Raw genomic sequence first — 26,323 nt, 5'->3', positions numbered from 1 at the left:
CAGTAATTTGCGGACGAAAAACAGCAAAACCCACACAAATCACAGTGCGACCGGTTTGGCAAGATCACGGACCATCCGCAGCAGACCACCACTTGACCGAGAGGCACCACTCTTCCGAATCGGAAAAACCTGTCTCGTACAAGAGCTCACAGCACGAGGAGCGGATCGTTTTCGGATGCTGCCACCGGACCGGATCGATCGCCCGGAGCCACACGCCACACGTGACCTTCACACCGGGGGCCTTTCGGTGCGTGAGTGGCACCACTCGTCGACCCATCACGGCCAGCTGGTTGGTCCGGTCCGGTGGCTTTCCCATACCCGGCACTAGCGACGGTGGTCGATGATTTTTGGCGTAAAATATGCAAAGAGCCAACATCTCCATTGGTTCGGTGTTGAATGGCTTGATCGATACAGCACTCCAACAACCTAGCAAATCATTAGCATCGATCTCGATACAATGGCACAAAAGAACCCTGGACTGGACAGGACTGGAAAGCGCAATTTTCTGTCCATGACTCACAGTTTTGGCCACGGGTAAAAAGTACCACTCAAGTGACAGGACACTTGAGCACCGATACCGGTCGATCGAAAGGGCTAAAGAATTACTCCACAGCATCGACTTGCGACCCATTGCGCACAGTTATCGAGTCCCATTCTAGTTCTTGTGGCGCACAACGTTCCAGCATTTTCCACTGTGTCTCGGCGTCACCAGACGATCGCCAGCCCTGGCCCAAGGCACACCATTTAGCTGGTTGATATCTTGATAGTTTGCGTTCGGCAAGTGAACGTTGCGGACCGGAGTGAGAAGCATTAACCTTCCTCTCGAGCTGATAGCCACCACTCGCAGGCTTGTCAAGCTCGCCCCGTGACCCCTGCTTCTTGCTGCCGGCCCACTGCAGCAACTCGGCCAACCTCACGCACCCGTCGGCCGGGCGGACTTGTCGCCACAGACAACAGCGGGCATTGTTTGGTCAGTGGCCGCCGCCGTTTGCGCTCGCGGCGACTGGATAATTTCTCAAAAGCCGCCGCCGCCGCCGCACGCCGCGATCACTTGAAAGCTGCGCTCCTTGCGCGCTGCGGCAGGGTCTCGCCCAATCCGGACGGGTGGAGCATTGGAGGTGGATCAAAATCGCATTCGCTACGGGGCTGCATACGGTTGGCAGCGTTTTTTTTGTATCCCGTTCCTTGGCCACAAGCATTTTTTCGTTCCATATTCGTACGTTTTGCTCCTTCGCTCAGTGAGCTGCTGACATTGAGACACGGTCGCGGATCGATGTCATGAGAGAACCACCACGGTGCGAGATTAACTGCAACCCGCCGAGATTCGGCAAGGTGTTGGGCCTCCCGAAAACGAGAAGCAGCATAGCAGCGAAGCTGAAGCTAACAGCCACCTGCGGCACTCTGAAGAAGCGGAATCGAAGATCAGTTAACTCTAAACTCCTGCTGCGAACTCCTGTCGCGGCCAGTGTGGTGTCAAATTTGCATAAAACACACCCAGACTCGGTCGTCCTCTAGTGGGACCCTCTCCTGGGTGATAGTGTCAACATCGGACACCGTTGCGAAATGGTGTACCCCACTAGCCGCAAGGGCTAATGTTTGCCTACTTAAACTCTAACTGCGGGGGGGCTTCGGATTAACCGGTTTTTGCACTCGTTGGTGTTGGCGGCGATGCACTCCTCTCTGAGGTAACCACACCCGTGAAACTCGCCCAGAAACTCAATGGGGTCGACCCCATTGCAGTTATGTCCCGTGGAGCCTGGTGGACTGTACTTTCTTCGATGGCGTAATCGGTACGCGCGGTTCCAACCCGCGATGGTGGCCCACTGACGTCCACGTAAGTTAAATATCGTCCAAAACATATCATCGAGAAACTTTACTATCTTCATGGCGAACTGGCATAAAAGCGGGCCGTAAGAATCGTATCTTTATCGATGTGGTGACACCAATCCGGCATGTCATTGAACTTTGACCATTTGCATAATGCTAGGCCCGATAGGACCCGGATACCCCTGATCGCAGCCGTGGATCCTGGACGTTTGGTTCGCAAACTTTCGCCAAAAAAGCCAACCACACCGATGCGCGTTCCGGCCGCAACGGGCGCACTTTCGCCCCGATCCTGAGCCTGAGCGAGAAGGCGAAGGCGATCTTTCAAAGCAGCCATGGGAAGAGTTCTTTCGGCTGCCTAAAACAAAACAAAGACGCAACTCGCGACTCGCGAACGGGTCTCGCGGGAAGCAAACCTGTCTTCTATACACACGGCAAACAGGTACTATTCACTAACACACGGCGCCTGAGACCTGAGACCATCGACACAGCACATATACAGCGACGCGAGTGTGGACAAGTTTTCGGTCCCCGCCGCCTCCCTTGGTCTGGTCGAAGCGCCAGCGATCGACGAAAAGAGGAAAATTAATCGACCAAGAAACACCGAGGAATCGCCATTTATAATCAAGTTTCCCGGTTCCGCCCAGGGACGAAACCGAGGCAAGATGAGAGGTTAAGAGATGAGATGGGCACTGGTAAAATTCGGTGCTTCCATGGTGATTCCGCGGAAACCGTGAACCGTGTGTACGGTGGTGTTGACGACGAGCGATGAAAGCAACCTTCACCTGCCCCGCCGGCACTTCCAGGAGGCGCCTCTGAATGCCACAAAAAACAACGCACACACTGTAATCTCGTGCTCGTCGCGAAGACGTTAATAACTAACAGCCACTACAGCTTTCCACTCGCGCGGGGGGGCACACGACACTCTGAAGACGGTCCACGGTGCTGTCGATCGCTGTCGATCGTAACTTTCCAAATCGAACTCGCCGTTGAAACTAGGTAAGTATGGGCACCGGGAGTCGTGCTGGACCCGTGTTCCACTCGCGTCACCGTAAGTCCTATCGAGGATCCACTTCGCTTCGGATTCACCGGGAAGGATCCCATCTCGCTATGCGTATCTTAACACACCTTCAACCTATTGACGCACGATCATAGTCGTAAGGGACGACTCCGTAGAGGCCTCCGTTTACTGCTGACACCCCTAACGACGGAACGAACTTTTGTGAAACAGCAATGGTTTATCCGCGAAACAGAGTGAGCCTAACAAAACGACGGACCGAGTCCTAACGACGTCCGAAGCGTACGACGGGAACGTAGCAACTGAACCCGCGGTGCCCAAAAACCATGCCATCAAAACACACTCGCAGCAGCATGCCGTCCGCCCGCACGATCATGTTCCGACGTGTTCGAACGCACACCACCGTGGGCCGTAAATCGAACGGCCCACCAACACCAACAACCCCGCCCGGGTTATGTGTACGGGGTAATGCGCGACCGAAGATCAAGCTCCGGACCGAAACGCGCGTCTCATGCTGGGAACCCGTCGCCGTAGGAAGAAAGCCACGACAAAGAAGGCGAAAGCAACACACGATCGACGACGATCGACGAGCTGCAACTACAACAACATGCGGTGGTACGTATCAACCCCACAGGGACACACCAATACACCCGCCGTGCTGCCAGGAATGATCTTGGGCCGCTCCGAAAGCTCGAAAGCTTCCAGAGAGATCATCTCCGCCGGGCGTAACCAATCTTCTGTTGGTGCGCCAGCTCGCTCTACCACCCCGATCGTGCCTTGTCCGTGAAGTTGCACCGTTCTTTATCATCCCCTTCGATCGTGTCTGGTGGCTGGTTTGGGGTCGATCAGGTCGGGTGGTAGCACTTCTATGCATAAGCTCATAAACTCTAATGGTACTGATCTTCTACCGAGAAGATCATTGGCGAAGGCAACAAAACGAAGTCCAACTCATTCACTCCTTTATCGTTGTTGTGCTCGCATCAGTAATGTATGCGTGCGTGGCCGTCCGGATAAGCGCTCGGGAAACACCGATACAGGCAAAGCCGACAGGTCCCAGCATGCGCATGATTGGCTTTGCTCGCTTCAACAGTAGCACGATCACTCGTTCCAGGCCGAGAAAAGCTTCGGGGAACAGCGGGCACACACTTTTCCATCACCCACTCGCTTTGTTTTTCCCTTTTTTGGGGCTGTACCGACCGGGTCGACCGAGATCACACAAAAAAGAAGCATGATCTTTTATTATTTATGCTCTCCATGCTGCTGCTGGCGGGTTCACCCAGGCGAGTGGTGGCACGAACATGATTAAGTGATTGTTGGAAGAAAGCGAATAAAGCACCCATCAGCGCTCCACGATTGATCAGATTACTTTAGGTGGCCACTTGTACACACATAGATCGATGATTGTTTGAGTGTTTGTGTTTGACATTTGATAAAATAGTGTTTAAATTTGAAATTGTCTGTCGGTTGTTAGGGGATCATTTAGTGGTTTAGTTGGTGCGTATTACAGAGTTTAAGAAGAGGTCTATGATAATGTTCTAATCGTACAATGTATTACTTACGACACTAGCAGTGCTGAATGATGGATCCGACTTACCTAAAATAAAATAAAACAAAAAGTTAATCATGATGCCATAATAATAAAATTAATGTTCTGTTCTAGGGTAGAGTGTAGAGCAACAGCAAGAATCAAACGAAACAAGGATCCCGAGGTCAGAGGCCCGTCAAATGATGCACAAATCGTTGAACGGAAACGCCAATTTTCATTTCTCTCAACATCCAAAAAAAGATTACAACTTGCACAAAAACGCCATTCGCCGGTTCGGCTCTTTGTGTCTGGCTGGGCTGACGAACCCCAGCGCCGCCGCGAACCCGCACCCGCGCCGTCTAGGGCACTGACCCGCCACGATCCGCGCCCGCGTTTGGTAAGATTTGTTTCCGTTTTTTTTTTCTTTCTTCGTTCCAGCATTCGTGTCGTAGCATAAAGGCGATAAAGAAGAAAAAGGGCGCAAAAAAGCGCACAACACACGCGCAAATATTATCGTCTTCGGTTTAACAACCCACCAAGATCGTTGATCATTGTCATTAGGCCGGCCGTCCGTCGCCGTCGGTGCGAATTGGCGCTGCATAATAAATAATCTTCTCTTTCGCCGTGTGCAACCTTTTTATCGCCCATTGCGCATACCCGGGCCAACAATCGGGCGACTGCCACCGATGAAGCGATCGCGGTTCGAATTCGAGGTATTTTTATTTCTCCCCCTTGCGGTGGTGGCCCCTTAAGACTTCCGCGGATTAGTGCAGTTAAAATCACAGGATGGGGAGGGGCGCGTGATTTTACAAAACCGCATTGAATCTTTTCTTTCGCTGTTTCCTCCGAGAAAGGTGAATATGGAATGAAAGTTGATAAAAAAAACTCGTGCAAAGCGTCATATATAAAAATTCTTCCCAAGCTTCAATGTACCGACCGAATGCAGAGTGGCGCGTTCGTAGCAAGGAGTGTGCTAATTAAATTTAGCTCATTCTAACCTTTCGGAGCTGTTTTTTTAATTTCTTCTGTAAAGGTTGAGTGGAAGTAAAATTAACCCAGCCTTCATGCTCGCAAATACAGGCATCGTAAAGAAGGGCCGCAAAAAAGCCACGCTCTCAATGCTCCTTAACTCAATTACGGCGCCATTCTCCGGGAACCAGGAGCTAGCAAACATGGAAAAGGTTGGAGTTGTGCCGGGAGTCTTTTAAACTCGACGCACAGCCAGCCAGCCAGCCAGCGCCAGCCCGTGCACACCTGGGGGCCCTGGACCAAAGGGTCAGTGCAGCAAAAATAAAGCAAAATGTGCATATTAGTGCGCTGAAGTTGTTTAAACAAATGATTCGAAGGTTCCGCTCCCCGGCCGCACAGCATTCCTTCCTTTAGAGAGGCCGGCCGGCCACCGGTTGTGGTCGGTCACGGGAAAGAAGTTAAGTAAATCGTTATGAGCTGCTAATTGGGAGGAAAATGCGACGGAGCAAGCCGAGCGCGCGCGATGGATCGCGATGATAACACGGCCAACTACCGGCATTTGCCCCGAGCGGGCGATGAAAAACGGGGCCTCAACCGCTGAGTCCTGGGATATTTATGCGCTGATCGGGGTCGGTGCAGGAAGCTCGATAAGCGCCGCGCCCCAGCGCGATAGATCATGGTTCTCGGCCAGCGGTCTTTCATGCAGTTTGTCAAGCGCCCAAATGAATTACCGCCGCACTCCGGCGGCGATGACGCGTGAAGTGAATGCTCAGGATAAGCTTTTGACCGCCTATACGTTGGAGAAATAAAAAGCAAAATTCTGCTGCGCTTATTCTTGGACCCTTAAGAATCTTAAAAAGATTGAAGACTCCACAACTCTTATTTGCACAAATTTCTTCGGTAATGTAGGTCAAAGTAAATAACCATTCCATATTGATGATCATGTTGTTCAGAGGACGAGATTAAGGTACCCTTTGGCGGACGCCACAAGGTCGAATGGCTTTTACCCAGGTTTGCCCAGATTGGCACCTGATAAATAAAACATTCCCCACCGGGACACCGGGCGGACGAACCTTGGCCAACGAAAGCATTCAATCGAGATTGCTTTGACACGATCCTGCCAAACTCAGCGGTGGGTTCGGTTTCGGCTGCTGGCTACTGGTCAACGACGGTGGTGAATGCTTCTCGAAGCCCATTCCTTTCCCGTTTACGAATCCGACGGACGTGGAACTTTCGCCCAGCTTTTATGGTGAGCGTAAATTGCAATCTCTGCGCTTGTTTGTCGCTCGTAAAACACACCGTCCCTCCATCGGGTGCTGGGCGTCGGCGATGCAAAAATCGGCCAACAACAGGGAGGCCTAAAGTATCTTTCTCCTCAGAAGCGGCGCTCCTCGAAGGGGGCAGTTTCCAGCGTCGCAACAGTCTATCTCGCACGGACTATCACGGGGTGTACTGAACTTCCCCCGGCCCGGCACACACGTCAATACCAAGGTGGCCAGCGAGGCGACAGACTCTGGTGGAGGACCTTCCGCATTCGAAGAACCGGACCCCCGTCCGGAGTGAAGCACCCGTAGGGGTTCTGCGGCGCACGTAAGTCGTTAGTGATGTGGTCCGGTGGTGGTAAAACAGGGCGTCGCGAGCCGACCCAGGATGATCATTTGAATAATTTATTAAAATTGATTTCACAACACCTTGGGCTGGCTATCGGCTATCGGCGATGCAGTGTGTTGGGGGAGCGTCACGCTTGAGCGAGACCTCTGGCCAGAGTATATCAGTCGGACCAGAGAGTCGGAGTTCGATTGAAGAAACGGTTGGCAAAAAAGAAACGATCCCCGTGAAAAAGCTGCCAAATGAACTGGTTTCGAGTTTCCGAAAACTTTGGGCCACCGTTTGAGTGGGGCTTGCGAAATCTGCCTCACTGTTTGGCAGTCGGCCAATCGGCTCTGTGTGTTTTTGCTTTACCAACGCCACAAACTATCCATTTTTGCTGCCAAAAACTCGTTTGCAGCGTTGCAAGAATGGAGGTTCGAGAAGGTTCGGTACGGTCGCCTCTACACACATTGATGCATAAATAAGCAGCGTCTTTAAAGCTGAGCCCAGAGAATATGGTGGTGGTGTGTCACCAGGAACCCCGGACAGCAGCTAACATGGGCGCACATAAAATGCTACAACTCAAGATCCAATCTACGCGTAGCAAATGGTCTTTCACCTTCTAATTAGAGCCTTTCATACTGCCGCCTTGCACCGCAAGGTCAATGGACCGCCGGTCGACATATGGCTGACAGAGAACAGAAGGGCAAACATAAATCTCATTTCATTCTCACAGCGGCCCGGCCGTGCGTCAAAAACTCGTAAACGCTTCCCGGACAACAATACGCATGGAAATGCTCATCTCGCGCGTTCGAGGCCCACAAAAGCCTAAAAACCATAAATGTCGATCTTCTTCGATGAAGAACGTCGGCCGCTTTTTCCTGCGCTCCGGTTCGCCCTGCGGAGCGTTCTACCATTTCTTTCATTTGATTGTGTTCCTTTTTTCCTTTCAGCGGCCAGTTCCTTCAACTTCCAGCAATCGTAACGTTCAGCTCCAATCACGGCTGTTCCGCGGAGTGAATGGGAAAAACGGACTGATAATAATCTCACTCGGTGCCGGTGCGATGCTGAAGCCCATCCTTACAGCCCATTCTTGGGACCACGGATTTCGGGATGCCTCACTTAACATAACGCCCGTGAAGCGACCCCGACAGAGAGAGAGAGAGCGAGAGGAGATTGAAAGCCCACATCACACATCATCGCACCCGATCCCCGAGCCACCCGACGGAGGTCGCAGGCCGTCGCTGGCTCGGAGTACCGGGAAGAAAGTACATCCACCGCCCAGCATAAATGCGAAAGAAGAATTATGCGCACCCGGCCGTAACCGCAGCCGCGAAGACGGCGTCGTTCGAAAGGGGAAAGAATAAAATATATTACCATCGTAAACACGCTGGAACCTGGAACGAAAACGGGTGGCAGCCCCAGAAACAATAAAGTTAAATGTATGCACCGGCGACGAACCCGAACCTGACCCCAGCCAGGGGAGACAACACGACCCCGGCCGTTGTTCGGTAGTAAAAATCATCGCATTTCAAATTTCGATTTCGTGTCCCCACTTTCTTCTCGACAGCCCGCGCCGGTGGGGTGACGCCCGGGTGGCCCCCCTATCCGAAGCGCACACATAAATTCTTTGTCCCGGTAGGGCGCTTTCTGGGAATCCATCTGTCAGTTCCTAAAACCGATTGATGGAGTAAATCGGTTTGGTGATGACACTGTCGCCACACCCTGGGAGGTTACATTTATGATGGCAAGGGTCGGTACGGAACCGATCCGAGTCGATTGATCACTTGATCAGATTTCAACAGTTTCATTCGTGCTGTATGGACCCTTTCTTTATTATGCTGCTCTAGCGCGTTTGCCCTCGAGTTCACAGTGTGAAGCTACATCGAGAACACACGATCGTTACACAAATTTAAGCCACCACGAGTGGTACAGGAAATTGGCACAGTCCTCGTGGTAAATTAACTGACCATCATTGAGTGTCCTTCCGGTGAGCGCGCGAGCGCGCATATGTCAAAGGGAGAACGGTCCGTTGCCTAATTGAGCCGATCGGCCCAAAATAGGTGCACCTGTCCCGTCGTAACCGCACACACAAAACCCATTTCCTGTGCTAATCTTTTGACCTCAACCCTCAACCAAACGCAAACACACGCGGTGCATACCCTTGTGTCTACATAAAATCACGAGTGCGCCCGTACTTTCCTTCCTTCTGCAAAGGTTCCAGTGATTTGGCCCTAACCACCCCGGAGCCGGAGCGTTGCGCCAGTCCGGGGCGCTTCATTAGACGTGTGGTCCATTTGGCGGAGAACGTAAAATAGTTCCGAACCTAATGATGCTAATTAGACGCCGTGTTTAAAGATCGTGCCATCGTGCCGTCGGTGCGCGCATGACCTCCGCCTGTGGCGTTATGGTGCAGCTAATTTTGTTTGCCGCCTCTTTCTTCTTCTTAATTCCCATCCCATCTTACGTCAAAGAGTTCAACCTGGGCCTGCATAATCTCCAGCGGGGCCGCACGTAGCGACCGCCTTGGTAGCATCCAGCGAAATCGCTGAATCAAGGTTGAAATCATTTAACTTTACAATAATTTGCAAACCTGCGCACGAGTGGGTTGTTTATTTGTTTTTTGGGTCAACCAGCAATTGGAAGGCTCCGACTCGTACAAACCAATCGCTTACTTCCTTCCAATTTTCCCATTTTTTTCGTTTATAAGTCATCTGTCGGGCCTCACGGCCAGCTCGACGCCTAATGCTACCGCGAAACGCAGAAATCATATCCTCGGCAACCATCCAGCGGAGAGCTATCAGGAAGCGCAATCGCTTAACCCACTGCTCTAGGGCAGCGCGCACACGGCGCGATCGTTAATAGATCCGCCCTACAATAAAAAACAAAGATAAAGGAAAATGAGTAGAAAAAGCAACATAACGTTTTTGCCACGAGCCCACTGATGTAATGCGCGCGGCAGACAACGCCATAAAGACACTTTCATGATCCCCTGACGACGACTTCCTTTCGACCAACTCGTTTGACGGTTTCACCGCGATCGTTTCCGACCGAGACACAGGCTGCGACGAGCGTGACCAGGCCCGGTTATGGTGGATGCGCATGATCAAGAAACAAATTGCCTGCCGATTGACGATCAACTATACGCGGCATGCGTTCAACAAAAACAAAACCACCGTCATCTCCAAAGCACGTAACGTGCACAAGGCTGACTCACCTCAGTGGGAGATATTTAACAAACGGGGCAACGGGAAAAAAGAAATGGCAGTGAAGTAGGAAAAAGGAAGTTTGCAAATCGCTCTCGCAAATCAACGCTAAGCGAGTGGAAAATGACATGATGAGCCAGGCCAAGTAGATAAGATGGAGCTGGTGGCTCCAGCCGGTGAGGGAAATCAGGAAGCGCAAACAGAAGCGACTGAGAAATTCTGATCGACTTCTACGCGGAAAACCATTTGTTGCGATAATTCGCAATTGGAATTGCAAACGAGCTAAGGCGATGACTTTATCACGTGCTGAGGCACGAGCAACACTCTGCTATCCAGTTTTGCTCCGATATGCTAGAACGAGTTATGAGCTCGTTACTGTTGAACTGTAAAGTCGTTAGTTAGGTAAACACGATCTTTATTAGCACAGCATTAAAAACAATTGAAACATAGCTAAAAGGAACGTTCAAATAATCAGAATGCAACAAAATCATTAAACCAGTAATGCCTTTCGGAACTTCGCCCGAAGGAAGGTGCCCAATTAGCAAAATTCCAAACTCAATTAGCAAAATTCCTTCGTTATCGCTACCGGTTCCACAGCGGACCGCACCGAATCGATTTAATGCAAGACGTTTCCCTATCAACACGGGACGGTTAATGGAAATGTTTCCAAATTGATCATTTTCTTTTCAACAATTACCGTCGGCTTTCAACGCCACTAACCAGTCAGGTTCGGGACAGGTCTTAAGGCCAACGTAACGTAAGCCTGAGGGACAAAACTCAAAGGAAGGAATCCCTAGTGCCGAACAAAGACCGAAACCGGAGCTACTTTCAGGTCCAGGTCAGGTCCCTTTTGATCCTTTTCCTTGTTTGAAGAAAACATAAACATCGGAGCAAAACGAAAGGTCAAACCCACATCAGCAACCGATCGATGTTACTGTTCACCGACTGTCAAAGAAAGGGATGCTTTCTAGAAGACCGGATTGTGCGGTAATCCAGAGGGGCTGTCGTTGTTTTTTCGAATGCATTCGGTGCAGCCCTTAAGTAGGTAAGAAGTGGGGAACGAGCTAGAATAGACTGCAAGACCCGGTCCCGTTGCTTCCTGTGCTGACACCATCACGCAGCAGATAACGTTTGTGCAGGTAGCTCGGTTCTCCTAGAAGAAACTTCTGACATCCGGTGCTGTTGTGAGGTATTTGGCCATAAAAAAGCACCCAAGACAGGTTGATGCACACGAGGGGTCGTAAAAGAATACGAGCGAGAGAGAGAGAGAGGGAACAAGTCAAAAAGACTACCATCAGTGTCGCATAATTGGCCTCTATGCTCAGGAACCGCGGGCAAGTAAGCCGTGCAGCTCTCGGAAGGTTCAGAGGCAAAATAGTGCCAACGAAAGAATCAACAGATAAAGCTCACATACAAACATACGCCCGCCGGAGCGCCTGCAACCGCAGGTGCCGTGAGGGTGTAGTTTTATGGTGCACATCGTGCAGACATCGCGGGAGGTAATACCGTGAAACGCCAACCATCAACCGGGCACAGTAACCTGTCCCGGCTGGAGATGGGATGAAACTCGGCTGGTTTCGCTTCGCCTTACATTTCACAACTAGCCCTCATAAAGCCGGTGTTTGCTGCAGCTTCCGACCTTGGCGACAGGTTGAGTGCAAAGTGAGCCGTAAAGCCGGGACAAGCCAAACAGAGAGACAACGCGCGGCCGATGTAAAGCGTTTGGAACATGATGCTAATGTTTACACACCGATAACAATAGGCCGCCGTTCGATGGGTTGAGGTCGTCATTTGTAATTGTTTGCCGGCTTTCTACCAGGATTGGCCAGTTGATAGAAAAGCCCTGCAATTAGCATCTTCAGCACGGCCTCAAGTCAGGGCTTTTCTTGACCTTGCGGGAATTGCGGAGTCTACTTACTTGGATTATTGTTGTACTCGGGCCACACCGTCGCAACTTGGCAGCCGATGGCACGTCGGTTCAGGCTTCTGCAGCAGGACCACTTCCTGCCGAGCCAGAGCCCCAGATGATAGCTGAACGATTTCGGGCTGTACTCTTCGCAGACTAAAAATAAAAAGCAACCGGAAAAAAATTAACTCACGGCTGGATGTCGGCCAAACTCGACCAAAAGATGCTGACGGGGCTGTGGGCTTACTTTTCCGAATCGAGGAGATCCACTCCGTCCGGTCCTTCTCGCTGTCCGCGACCAGGTAGAGCGTGTACTGGGGCAGCGTTGTGCCCGGGTAGATGCCGTCACTTTCGCAGTATCCTACTTGAAACGGATATCCCTGGAAATCGGGGCAACGGAAAAAAAAATCGGTGCTGCTGTTAGTAATGCCGCATTCGGCTGCGCTCTGACGGCGGGTCGTCTGCACAACTTACATCCGGTGCCGCTGCATCACCGCCTTCGCCGTGCAGGAGGGCCGGTTCCACGAGCCGTACGCCTTTCACACTGATCCTGCCACGCTCGCGCCGCTTCTGTTTGCACGAGTTTCAAGAGTACAACAGTTTAGTTCGGTTACGTACAAGTAATTGGGAGAAAGCAATGGAAGACATGTTTAGTTTTCGATGACGAACTTTTTCACTCCGTCTCCGTCAGCCACCCAAAACCGGCAGTGTCAGGAAGAAATAAGCTCTCCAGTAGGGGAAAAGATGGTGCAAAATGATGATGAAATGTGCAAAGCCCATGGACGAGATAAGTGAGTAGCAGATGAGAGAGTTGCTGGCTAAATAAGTGAACCTATGCAGCAATGTGCAATGATGTGAGGAAATAGCAAAAAATTAAACCGAAAGTTGATTGAGCTAATGGAAATCGTACGGGTAGAACAAAATAGAAGAAAATATCGATCAGACAGACAAAACTTACAAACTATTACAACTTAACGTAAAACAAGATGAACTACAAGTTAAAAAAAAATATTCCATCAAATGTATAAACGAAACAAATCGATCAAAAAGTTTGCTAACGCTTTGGGGGTTGCAATCCATCCGAACGGATGCCCATCAAATGTCGCTACGAAAAACACAGTCACACGGCATCGACTACATCCCCGGAGCGGAAGACAGAAAATAGACACCCGAGGCCGGCCACATTTGGCTCGTCCTCCGATAAACACCCGGAAGCGCTGGCGGAAATATCACTTTTCAGGGGGTGCCTTGCACATGATGAAGTCTCATTTCCTGACGAGAGGAACGCTGCACCGTAGTGCCCGAATGATTGCACTTTCCGCCAACGTTAAAGCGGCAGCCCTCTTTCACCAGGAATGTGTAACCTGGATGATGTGAGTGATGGAAAGTAGAAGCAACGATGGCCACCGTACGGTTCTTAATCATTTTCAATCCAGCATCGTTGCGATCGGCACCACTGCTTCTGATCTTCGGAGGCCGAAACGAAAGAAGTAATATTTTATCAAAACCCCGCACAGGAGTGGTTGTCTGGTTCGTTCGGGCAATCTGTCTAAATTATTACCCATGCAAGGATTAGGCAGCATTTCGACAGTCCATTGACCCTCGGACACCTGAGTAACGCGATGAGCGTGATATGTTTTCAAGACTCGGAACCTTACGAGGATACCGATGTGATGAGGAATGGTATTTCTGGAACATTATCCGCTTCGTCATGCACAATCGTGTCTCAGAAACTATTAGTAATTTTTGCAAGACCTCGGGGCCACCGGGTGCCAGTTGTTTCCATTCGGGAACTGTGTTGCAGTTATGCATTGATCAATTATGGAAGACCCACCGGCTTTCTGAAAGTAACATGAGTAACCGCCTCAGCGTGATGTAGGTCGTCACACTTTATGTGTGGGACAACAGCACACACCGCAATGGGAAAAAGCACGGTAAACAATCCCATTTCAATTCCAATCGCTACATGGAAGAGATAAATTAATCATCGTCGCTGCTGCTGCTTCCAGGGTCCCACAAAATTGAGCTGCTTCCATCGAACTACGGAACGAAACCGAAAACGATGACAATAGCACGACCGAATGCAAGGACCACCACATCGCAGTGTCGGCGGAAAAAAAAGGGCCCCGGGATGCGAGAGAGAAACCCTTCGCTTTCCGTAGTAAAATAGAAACCAGGATCGGTTGCCCGTGCCTTCGACAACCTCTTCAGAGACTCTCTTCCGACACCGAGACCCGGGGCGTATGTTGAGGCGTCACTCTCTCACAGTTAATTTCTATTACATTGTCCGGCAGCACAGCGGTCCGGGTAGTGATTTGTAGCATTCTATAAATCATACTGTCCCCGTTCTGTTGCCCGATTGTGCTTCATCTCTGTCGCCGGCAATCGAGACAATCGAGACGAGGAGATCGACCTTAATCGGGGATATTCAGTGTCGCATTACACCGCGAAGGATGCCGCGCTACGCGGAGTCATTCGCCGGACTGTCGTATCGACGAAAACCCATTCACGAATCGAAGAGGTTAGAAAATGAGGGTGGGAAATAAATTCTGCTGCACCGTAGTCCCCGAGGATCGGGGAGGTAAACAATGCCCCCAACGGTGGGCCAACGGACGTCCAAATGTGCTCCCGGGAATTTGTTGTGTTCCAGCGCAGCTGATAGCTGATTTATGCTGCTCCTTGTGCCCGGCCAAGAAGAAAGTTTGACCCATTAACTGTCGGCAACGGGAAGAAACAGTGGACGATAATCCTGCTTGGGAAAGACACTCCTTTTTGTGCTGATATTGGGTCCCATTATTGCACATGCACTGCGCCCCATCACTGGTGTCAAATTAATCGTATGCCGTCGAGGTTAATCCTGTTTCGAGGCCACGGATAGGAGTGCACGAAAGGGTATTTCCTTTCACCTTCAAACCACCTCGCAAACTTCGTGGGAAAAAGTTTGATTCAACTGTCCGCTCGTTCATATCGTAATGTGCAAAATTTATCGCCCAAAACGGGCAACTTTGCATTAAAAGTTGAATTTGAATGTCAAAACTTGAAAAAGTTGTCTCACATTCGGGACCCCAACGGAGCAAAGAATCGAGTTGAAAATTTAATAATAACCCGGTTCGGCACTGCTGCGCCGCTGACACTGCGGCCAAAACTTATCTAGGTCGAAGTGTAGACCGAACCACGCGCAGCGGTTGATCATCCACGTTCGCTCGGTTGGCGTCAAGTTCCTCAGCTTCCAGCAGATGATTGGCAAATTGCCCAAAAGTTAAGCACCACATCCAAGAAGGAGGAACGCCAGATGAGCGACACGACACCGGTGCCTTTCCGAGTGCACATTTGGTACTACGAACGGATTCGCTGAAGGCGATAGATTTTCTTTAGCCAAACAATATTGTGGAACTAGCAGAAGGTGCCGTGGTCATTGAAAGAACCGCACAACCGATCGATCCATTCGATCCTTTGGATGGTAGTCAGCGGAAATCGTGAAGCATAAACTCAAGTAAATTTACATACATAAGTTTAAACTTTATAAGATTGGGTTAACGAATAAAAATATGGAAACTATGGGACGATGAGCCCGTCCACATCAAACTATTGACCTACCTCTCCGCAGAGCGTATGACCGAAAATTTCGCTCTATCCTTGCACGGGACGAGCACTCCCCGAAACAACCCAAATCCAATTATAATCCACTGTGTGTCCGTCCAGTAAGGATTTCAGCTCACCCTTACTTCGAGCACATTCACACCACACAATTCAAAAGGTGTGAAGGGTTGGACACACTCCTTCGGTCAAGCACTTTACCACATTAATGCACGCACACAAACACACACCGAGAAACGCTCGCAAAACGTTCCCTAGTCGGTCAACTCACACTGACGGAACACGGGCTGACTAGGAACCAGAAATGCGGCAGATTGATTGCCTTTGAATGGGAATTTAGGAACAGATTCCTTGTTTGCGATCGGCACTACGATTACTGTGGGCGTATTCCTTTATCCTTCCGAAAGGATGGCTCCCGCACGGCCACAATGGAAGTCACCGGAGGCGTCACTTTTACGACGACGATGACTCTCTCGTCCGTTGGGTTCACACCCAAACGGTATTAAAAGCCATTTTCCATGCCCGGGAAATTGGCAGCGGGTCAGCTTCGCAATTAGTCGCCCGCCACTGGCAGCCGGTCGTCACGGACGATGGGCACAACTACGCACTTTCCACCGGAATGCGACCGCGGACGGCAGTCGCCCGCACTCAACGAGCGACGGGCAATTTTCCAGCCCACAAAAAGGTTTTCCACCCCGATGCACGCGATTCACGCACGGGATTCACTCACTATCAATCACGATAAGAGCGCGGCTCCTGCCGGGACACGGGTTTTCCGTTTGCACGAAACAACAAAACTGAAACCGTCGGGCACCGAAAGGGTGCTTCCTTCAGTCGTCGTCGGTGGCGGCGTTGTCGATGTGGAGTCGAAAAAAAAGTGGCTCAGGATAGGGCGGCTCCTGGTGCGATTTTTCCAGCACCACCAATACAGAGACACGAGCGGGCGCACACGCGCACCCAAGGAAAACTCTCCTTGGGCAGTCCTTTGCGGAGGCCCGACCGGGCCACCAACACAGCGGCACCGGAATTGCACCATTTGTGGAAACCACCAATACAAGCCGAAGCCGAACGGTGGGTGGGATGTGTAAGGACACGATTTCCGCCCAATTCACTCCACACGGCCCGAGCCTGTGTATGTGTGTGTGTCGCGGGACACTTTTCCAACCCAAATAACCCTTATGGTAGGAAGGTTTTGCTGCCTTCAAACGATAATGATGCGAATGAAATTGGAAACATAAAAGTTTGCCAAAACAATGGTAATTTTTTAGTTTTAAAATAAAACATTAGAAAAAGAAAAACAAAACGGAACCGAAAACCGGCAAAATGGTGATGCCGTGTTTTCGAGGGTTAACAGGGATAACAAAAAGGCTGCCATCCTCACTCATACTGGCACGCAAAGGTTGTGGTGTAACTTCGCGTTGGAAAACGGAAACCCAACCCACCGCGGGGTCATGGTGGAAAATCGTAACTGAGGTTAAGAGGGAAAAAGGAAGGAAAAACGAGAATTCGTGTCACAGACAAAAGTGGTTTTTGTCGTTAATTTTCTCTCTCTCTCTCTCTCATTCTTTAGCCTGAGTAAGGTTTGGCCTTTTAGATTCGCACACGGAAGGGTCGTAGGGTTTTGGCCTTACTGGATGCGATGCTGAAACTTGAGGGAAAAAGTTTACACAATTCCTGAGTTGGGCGATAGTCTCTCTCTCTGTCTCTAACGCTTCCATACACTCTCAAACAAATCCGGGGTGTGGTGATTCATACGCCAGTGGATGCCGCACATCGCGCCGCGGCTCGTCAACAGCAGAATCGCAGGCCTTTGGGCTCGGCTCCGAAAGGCGCTCCTCTCGGGAGGGTGTCCAGACGGTGGATCCTTCGGCACCAACACACCGACAAGCGGAGACGCATCCTAGTGAGTGAATGGTTTTCCGGAGTCCGGAGAAAGGGCCGCGATAGGATACGCGCTGCATCGGGGCGAACGCGTTCCAAAGGGGGCTCGTTCACAATTATAATCATTTACTTCACCAACACCGCACCCACCACGCAGTTCCTTATCGCACGACCGAGCGCAATCGTTTTGAATAATTTCAGGATGCGTTGTGCCTCGCGGAGTGCCGCTCCTTCGGGTAGTTCCGCCGTTGGGCGTTTTGCTCATTTGCAGCATATGGAAGGATGCCCTTTTCAGGTTGGCTGCAAAAGTAGGTGTCTCTCCGAGGAGGAAACAGGACTCTAAGTAAACAAAAAGAAGTGTGAAGCTCCACGAAACCACGGCCGAGCCCCTAAAGGAGGTTTTTTTTATGTATTGTGACCGTTTGTTTGAAAAGAGACACTTTCGTCGTTTGGGGAGCGTGATAAAATTACCGTGCCAGATGTTGACTTGTTTGCGCAAAGTGCCGGTTTTGGACGGTGAATGATGAGATTTCGCTCCCGCATATTACGTTGTCTGACGGTGTGGTTGCGTTTGTGTTTGGGCGTTTTGTTTCATAATTTTCGCTTTGCGCCCGCACCGCAAGGAGCACAGCAGGAGCGTGTTTTTTACCTCCGAGAACAGCGAATAGGTCAGGCTCTTATCGTACAACAAAGTCCTGGCGCCCCCATTACTTTGGCTTAGTGTATCCCCATCTAACTGTAGTCCACTGGAATATATAAAAATTATGTTGGTTAGCACCGGCCGGATCCGGCGAACCATAAAAATAATGAATCCCACAACATTGTATGCTGGTCGAGTGTTGCTCTAGGGACTCCGATTTTATTTAAGGTGACATCAAATTTAACCCAAATGAAGCTGTATATCAAATACACAATCCATCGTCTGCCATGTCATTAAGGATATAAATCAAAATGGGCAAAAATGGGAATCGACGTCTGGCACACAGTGAGCGGCATCTTTCAGACACAATCGTCATTAGGTGCGGTCTCCCATCATTCCAAACTACAACAATCAGATGGGGTCGTAAGGAAAGGGGGGTCTATTTCGTGACCATTGTTCCTTGGACATATTAACCTGAATATGTTAATTGAATTACGCCCGACGCATCGGCGTCGTTTGTTTCCGATCGGCACCGTACGAAGAAAACTTCAAATTGGTGACCATAAACTTGTCACTCTGGTAAACACTAAAAAACCCGTCGCCGGTTTAACAATGATCGCATGAATCATGGCACACATTTCGTAGGAAAAGTATTGCCCCTGAGATCACATTGCGATCGTAAACGATGTGTTCATCACCGATGGGAATGAAGTTCCGTGGGAATTCCATATTGGCTTAGTTTAATTTATTTATTTTATAGCATCCGGTTCAATCAATATCCTTAGTGCGATTCGCCACAACTGACCATAATTAGTGTAATTTGCACAGCAAACATCAAGCTGACTTTAAAACACTATACTAATATATATATGAATCATTTTTAATCCCCTTTCAAACCCCGTTCCCGAAAGTTCCCCAGGGAATGCACCATAGATAGCTCTTTGAGACAAGGGCTATGTGTGAAGGAACACGTGATCACTTCCCGCCGACGACTTTTTTCAACGGAAAATAATTTAGCAAATCAAAACTAAAACCACCGCCAACAGAAGAATGGCGGCAACACAACAAACGAGATTTTTCGACGCATCGCAAAAAGGAAGCCCAATCGGCGCATCGGCGGGCCCCTCTCAAATCCATAATCGCGACCGACACTCGGATTTGGACCACACGGTGCGCCGAAACATGACCCAAAACCTTCGGCTCCCACCCAAAACTCATCAGGGCCGCTCAGATCGCTTTACGAGGCCGCTTCGCCCGCCTTTGGCTTTATCGGCACCGTACGATCGCGGGTCTGTGTAAATATCAAATTTATTGAAACGGCACTTTTCTCGGCACAGTCCGCAAACTTCGGGTGAATCATTTAGCCGCAGAATTAATATGCCCGCGACCACCGTTTCGGGAGGCGGAGCTCAGTGTTCTTGGCATGGCACAAGACCATTCCCGGTTCGGTACCGGGATACACGCCCAACACACGTCTTCCTTCATCCGCGAGAGGCGGATGATATACGCGGAATTTAAGAGCTGGGGATCGCAACACCGGCGGCCCAATCGAATAATTTGAGTGACTTGTTTGTTTGTTTGTTGTTTTGCCGACACGAAAAGGGAAGCCACAAGCAAAATAGTATGCAAAACCGACCTACGGGTCTGCGGTTTCTTTAATCAGCTTGTTAACAGCACCTCGGTGGTTCAAAGGTGGTCCCGCTCAAAACTAACCGTAATCTTCCATCGGGGCGATTGACTAATTAAAGGAAGACGCGCGCTTGGGTGGACACCGGTTAGGAACAAGCGGATGTTGTTGGATTCATTTAGAATTTACGAATACGTTTGACAAGCTTTGAAAGACGCCGTCGGCAGAATATTTGGTGCTAATTTAGCACATCTGAATTTGATAAAAGGTGATGAAAGAAAACCATGAAGGCATTACAGGTATCTACTGTTTAATCGCACTTCGCACCAACACGCTCTAAAATGGTCTTGTACAAATGGGATTAAAATAAAATGAAACTTTACTTACACATGGTGTTGTGCAAGAAAAAACAAATGCAAGTGCGCAACAAAAAAAAACAAAGTTCAAGAATAAAAACTAAATACGAAAGAGAGAATACAAAGGGAAAAATAATTTTAAAAAATGAGCGAAAATCAAGACGCCATCAAACCGCCAAAGAGGAGCCACTGGTGGTGGCCCATGACCGATGCAGTTTTGTTTACTCCGTTCCATTCCGCGCTTCCCAATAGAAGCCGCTCTCGGAAGGACTCCGTAAGAAACCGCAACAAGACCGTGCCGTATCAGCGACATTGATTGATTGTGGCTTTTAAGACGCGGTACCGACGACGATGGCGGAATGTGTTAGTCAGTGAAGGAAGGTGCTCGACGGGTAGAAAGATTATCTCGAAAGCCGGAACATCCGGTCTCCGCTCATCACCGTTTTTGTAGCGCGCCAACTGTATCCCTCCTGATCTCCTCTTTTGCTTGTCTACTCTTGACACCCAAAAACTAAACATACATACACAATTAAACAACTACAATGAAGAAACACACACACAAAACACACATAAACACGTTATCGTTACGCAGGGGATGCGAAAAAGGTTCGTGGTTGCTTTGTGGGATTGTTCTAAATCGAAAAGCCGATGACAATGATCGATGACGAAGCCTTTGATCCGCGCAGTAAACGCTTGCGAATGGAATGATCGTGCTGACGGTTTGAGATGGTTAGAGAGCGATGATTGAGCCTTGTTTGTGGGGCGCAGATTACGCAAACGGAGTGCTGTGCGATTTATGCTCAACGCGTTTTCGTGGTGATGATTTATTGTGACTTATAGTTGTATCAGATTGTTTGTAAAGAAATCTTTGCGTGTTATTTTTGGAGCCCAACATAGGCACCGTTATACTTTAAGCTGATTTAATTGTACAATTTGATTTCTCGGAACGATTGGGAATTTGGTTTAGTGTGTTACGAATTGCATGCGCAGAGCGGATGAAATTATTTAGTTTATTAATGTTCACGAATCGCTTACGCACGTGTTACGATCGGACGTTAATCGATGACCGCGCATGGGTTAATAAAGACCTTGGAGATCGCATAATCGTCGCTGGGTGAGTTCGACTTACCTCCAAGTTTCCAATGTCATAGTACGATAGATAGAACCGCGTCAGCTCGAACCAACGCGTCTTGTAGTTGACCGGCGTGAAGCGTTTCTTGTTTTGCGACCGTTTCACCATGTAGCCGGCTTTCAGCACGAAATCGCTCCGCCGTTCGGTCATCATCTTCGTTCGCGGCCACGATTGCTATCGGTAGTGGTCGAACCTACAAACATCCGCATCGACTAGCTGCTTCGTTGGAGTTGGATTTTTTCTACTATTTTCTACGTCACTAGAATACTCTTTGCGCACAACAGCAACTCGACCACCGTGCGCCTTCCCATATGGCCACCGCTTTTAGATGCGAATCTTCTCTCTACTTCCTATCGCATCTATACGCATGTCAAACGAACCATCACGATCACGTACGGGAAACACAGTTTCTCTTATGATTCACACTTGAAACAACAAAGGCGAACGGGGAATACTACAACCGAATGTTTTGTTCTGTGCGAACGTGTGCTAGAAATCGCCCTCAAAGATGGAATACAAACATAAATCACCAAAACTTTCACCATGCATGAGTCAATCAGCTTTGTCACTTTGCAGCCTTTAACGTCTAAGAAGGGGAACTATAACGCAGCTCTACTTCTAAACGGTCAATCAAGTCACATTCTTAACATTGCATTGGGGATTAAAACACAAAATCGCTCTCTTTGCGACAGAATCGGTTTGGTCAACGTTATCTTATCTTTGACGACGCTTAGGGGAAACCCGTCTTTGATATGGCGAGTGGGAACCGTTTAGGGAATGACATTAAAATAATGGGGACAGTTTACGACATCATCGATTTTCGTGTGCTTGATTTACGATAAGGATACTTAAGATTCGGGAAAACAGCGTGGCTGATGAAAGTAATCATTCATGCATCGTTGATCTTGACTGATTAAAAGATCATTTCGAGGAGCTCCGTCTCGGACCGTAACATATTAGCATTTCCCTCACCAGCAAAGCATCAGAGGTATTTAAATATTCTAATTGGCACCGTTTGATTCCACTTGGAATATAAAATAAGTGGTACTCATAACTTTCAAAGTCTTTGGCCGCTTTAGTTCCGCGAACGCTTTCCTTCGCCATTCGCTGTCAATAAAAATAAAACCGAGAACAAATTCGATGAGAGAAAAACTTGACGGCATCGGGCCAGTAAACCTGCCGCCCAGTTGGCCACCCAAAACCGGTTCATTTGCATAGCAGGCATTAGCAAAAAAGGCAATGGTCAACCGATAAATCTGATCATCCGAAGAAAGAAACCGAAATGTTGATGCGACCAGAATGGATGTTTAGCGAGTGCGGGACTATTCTTTGCTTCGGCTGGTCCGGGCGATCTTGGACACCGATCGCAACCAAACGGTACGGGGCGGCCGCGACACAATGGCATAATTAATTCAGCGAAACCCCTCGATCGCACGTCCGCGCGATCGATAGCCATCGCGAGTCGGTTGATGGCGCGTAGCGGCGGCGATGCGTTCGGGGGTCGCTCTTTGCGTGCATCGGTAAGGCCACGGTTTCTCGGAACGAACTTCTTGGTGGGTGGGTGATCTGCCATCGCGACCCGCGGCTGGAGCGTCTGGAGTTTCGTTTGCCGTGATTTCGTCCAAATCGTTTGTCATCGTCTTCCGACGCGAACCAATTTGGAAGTGACCACTTTCGCGCAGACCGGTGCCGAGCGGGGGTTAATCCGAACGTTTCAGTCAGTTTCAGACGATGATAATGATGATGGCAACTTAGAACGATTAGTTTACAAAAGGCGCCAACCATTTGAGAAAACTTCAAATCATAATAAATATGGCAGAATTTCAAGCAAAGTGATATTGAAATGAAAACTCAATTTAGCATGGCGGAGAAGCACACATTGTGCAACTTTCCACAGCAACACATTATGCAATGAAGCTGAGTAGCAAACGCGATTTTTAAAGCCCCAAAGGGCTGACCCAACGGTTGAGTCATCGGGCACAACATAACAGGAACGAGCCACTCATCGAACCGGGAGCAGCGCGATCGTGTACGCAGGAATTTAAATCACTCTTGCCACACCTCGGTACGCAGAGGTGGATCCCGTGTTCACAGCTGCCGGAGGCGATGTTGCAAAATAAAACAACAAAAAAGTTGCATTCTTGGGGCATGATCTCACAACGGCAGACCGTGCAGCCCTTCAAGTGATGGCCCTTTCGCCCGGTGTCCGGTTTTCCAAAATCAATCAAAGGAAAGCCGGTGACTCAGCGCCACCGGTACTCGCGAACACTTTATCAGCGATCCGGGAAGAGTGATAAACCGGTTGGGTTGTTCCGTTCCGGAAATGCTTGTCATTCCGGCGGTTGGATGGTGCGCCGGTCAGACTCCGTATGTTGTGCTGTTTTGCTAAGCAGAGCCAGATAATATGCTGATGGAGTAGCTGCGAAGTAACGCAACGGAAGGATGCTGGAGAGGACAGATGAGAGATTTAAGGCAACTTAATAGATGAAAAGCAAGTGAAAGTGCATCGTGGTGCGGCAAGTGCAGATGTGCTTAAAGAGTGCGTGAGGAGAGCAAGCCAAGTGATGTACAGCAGAGCATATTTACAGCAGGTCCTCCCGGTTATCGTGCCATTCTGAATGCGATCAGATGCGATACGATCGATTGGAGGGCGCCAACGACTGATCTCCCGAGAAGGTAAAGGCAACGATCGGTGCACGACTCAATTTAAACCACTTCAAGACCCACATCTGTGGCGCATGTGGCGTTTGTAGTAGCGATGCTGATTGGCCGCCCGCTATCGTCGTACGGATCGTTGACTGACTCCGGGCTTCTGATCGCTTCCCAACAATGCCACTGATTGTGTTGCGAAACTTCATTTTATGCTGGCACACGATCCTTGCAACGGGCGGAGACTGATCCCCATTAATCTGTGGCGGGCTACGACCCTGGACCGGCGCAGAAGCACTTGATCGGAGTCACGGAATCGCACATTCACACACGCTAACCGCTAACCTTTGCGCGAGGTGGAACATTCTCTTTAAGGACTTGCCACAACCTACGCACCGAGTGCGGTTCCGGGTTTTGAGCTTGGCTACGCCGATCCCATTTTAGCTTCTTTTTCTTCAGCACCACTATTCAGTTGATCGTTGTTTCCTTTCTCAGGAAGCTTCTATCGGAATGCCAGGGGATATGTTTGGTTTCTATTGGCACACAAGAACCACAAGCAATCGAATTCACGCACGGCACGCACCTTTTATTCACAGCAAGACACAACTCGGTCCACGGACTAGATTTCGGCGACTTCCGGTGTTTCGTTTAAAATCGAGACTGCGGTGGGACTAACGGGCGCGAAAAAACAACCGGAAACAAACACGGCGCGCAAAACCGGGACGTTATCTTCCGCGATTTTTATATCCGTTCCCGTGTTTCGTGTTGCGGTACGCCTCGGGCGGCGAGCCGTGTTTTGACAGCTGTGGACGGAGCGGCTCTGGAAATTGTTGCTTCTCTGGTTTCGCTGGCTGGAGCATTGCAACGTTCCCGCAGGGCGATTTACGTTCCCGCAGGGCAGTGCAAATTACGAAGCTGGAGCGGGACAGCAACAAAAAAAAAAATCTGTGGCGGATGCCGGCCAATCTTTGGCGAATTTAAAGTATCCGTCGAAAAAAAATACATTGACCGTTTTGGGTCGGGCCGATCGTCGCTTTTTATTTATTTGCCTTCTAACAAATCTATATGAGATAGGTCTACTTTTAGCTTGTGGCCGAAACGGAAAGCTCCTTAAACGCTACGGGCACCGGGTTACCGGATTAGTTGGAATGGCTCTTTTCCAGTTGCCATGCGCCAATAGCGTACCGGAACCAGATCAGTATCAAATCCCGGCCCATCTGCAGCCACGACCAGAACGGCGTCAGCTTCGAGCCCTCGATCTCCGTCCAGTTGACGGCAACTTCTTCGATCGGCATTCGGTAGGATTGTGCGATGAACAGTAGCTCCACATCGAATGCCCACCGCTCGACGTGCATCACGGAAAACAGTTTCGTGGCCGCCGCGCGGGTCAGCAGCTTAAATCCACACTGCGTATCGCGCACTCGTTTCACAGCAAACGTCCACACCAGCAGATGGAAGCCGTGCATCAGGAACGTCCGGAAAAAGGTTCGCTTTGCCGTCGCTTCCTGCTCGAGATGGGCCCGCGATCCGATCGCCAGTGCATCCCGGTGCCAATCGCCGTCGCTCACCGTCGTCATCGCTTGCTGCAGTTTAGCGTAATCCTGGAACTTTGTAGCACCGTCTGCATCTGCAAACAGCAGAAACTTTCCGCGGCTGCTTAACATCCCCAACCGAACCGCGCCGCCTTTGCCACGGTTCTCGATCAAAGACAGGACCCGCAGCTTGTCAGTGCCAACTTTCCGGGCGTAGTCAAGCGCCACCTTCACCGTTCGATCGCGGCTTCCATCGCTCACTACGATCACTTCGTAGGTAAAGTCTTTCTCCACTTTGGATCGCGTTTCCAGATACTCGAGACACTCATCCAGCATAACGGGTACTACGAGGCGAACAGGAAACAATGGGGGGAAGTTAACAAACTGCCGCAGACATTCGTCCGCCGTCGTACATACGTCTTTTCTCCTCGTCAAATGCCGGTACAATAACGCTCAGCTGGAGCGTCGGTTCGTCGTTCAGCGACGGAAACGACCGTTGCTCACCCGTCACCGGATCACTGTAGAACATTTCATCTTTGTGACGCACAATCTTGGGAAACGGTGTGGTCGTTATCTTCAGCACGATTCCTAGCTGGAAAGTGGAAGAATAAACATAAGTCAACGGTTGTGTTCGGAGAGTGTTAAAACTTACCACAACGAAAAGGAAAAATACAGATCCGGAACCGCACAGCAGCGCTAGCTGCACAAATTCGGTGGTCAACATTGTACTCGATCTTGATCACGTTGCAACTCCCAGTTTTAGTGCTGCATTTTTGGTATAATACTCTTTAACCCGATACCGATCGGGCCGATCTTTCTGCTGGTACGTGTTGCTTTTCCTGTCGCAAGGCGGTAGATGCCACATTACAAA

General features: G+C 49.8%; 2 protein-coding genes across 2 annotated transcripts in view; both read right to left on the bottom strand.

Annotated features, from left to right (window-relative positions):
* Nucleotides 1-21,424, bottom strand: part of LOC131212714 (tyrosine-protein kinase Btk29A) — a 55,490-nt gene extending 34,066 nt beyond the window's left edge. Inside the window, exons 1-4 of the mRNA XM_058206686.1 lie at nt 21,269-21,424; nt 12,513-12,608; nt 12,286-12,418; nt 12,051-12,194 (exon numbers count right to left, since the gene is read on the bottom strand). Of these exons, the coding sequence (XP_058062669.1) occupies nt 12,051-12,194; nt 12,286-12,418; nt 12,513-12,608; nt 21,269-21,424 (529 nt within the window). The remainder of the gene's footprint in view (nt 1-12,050; nt 12,195-12,285; nt 12,419-12,512; nt 12,609-21,268) is intronic.
* A 3,524-nt stretch (nt 21,425-24,948) lies between these two features.
* Nucleotides 24,949-26,287, bottom strand: LOC131212830 (dolichyl-phosphate beta-glucosyltransferase). The gene is made up of 3 exons (XM_058206873.1): nt 26,105-26,287; nt 25,870-26,044; nt 24,949-25,796 (listed from the first exon to the last, which is right to left on the bottom strand). Exons 1-3 carry the CDS (start codon nt 26,174-26,176, stop codon nt 25,060-25,062), a joined length of 984 nt encoding a protein of 327 aa, XP_058062856.1. The 5' UTR covers nt 26,177-26,287; the 3' UTR covers nt 24,949-25,059.
* Between the last annotated feature and the right edge of the window lie 36 nt (nt 26,288-26,323).

This window comes from Anopheles bellator, chromosome 2 (assembly GCF_943735745.2).
Source record: "Anopheles bellator chromosome 2, idAnoBellAS_SP24_06.2, whole genome shotgun sequence".
Classification (NCBI taxonomy): Eukaryota; Metazoa; Arthropoda; class Insecta; order Diptera; family Culicidae; genus Anopheles; species Anopheles bellator.
The sequence above is the reverse complement of the archived record's forward strand: the minus strand, read 5'-3'. Positions and strand labels throughout refer to the sequence as shown.

Coding starts and splice junctions, on each gene's coding strand:
- LOC131212830 (XM_058206873.1), bottom strand. CDS start 26,176: ATGTTGACCACCGAATTTGTGCAGCTAGCGCTGCTGTGCGGTTCCGGA. Junction 26,045..26,104: donor TATTTTTCCTTTTCGTTGTG/GTAAGTTTTAAC, acceptor TCCACTTTCCAG/CTAGGAATCGTGCTGAAGAT. Junction 25,797..25,869: donor ATTTGACGAGGAGAAAAGAC/GTATGTACGACG, acceptor TTCGCCTCGTAG/TACCCGTTATGCTGGATGAG.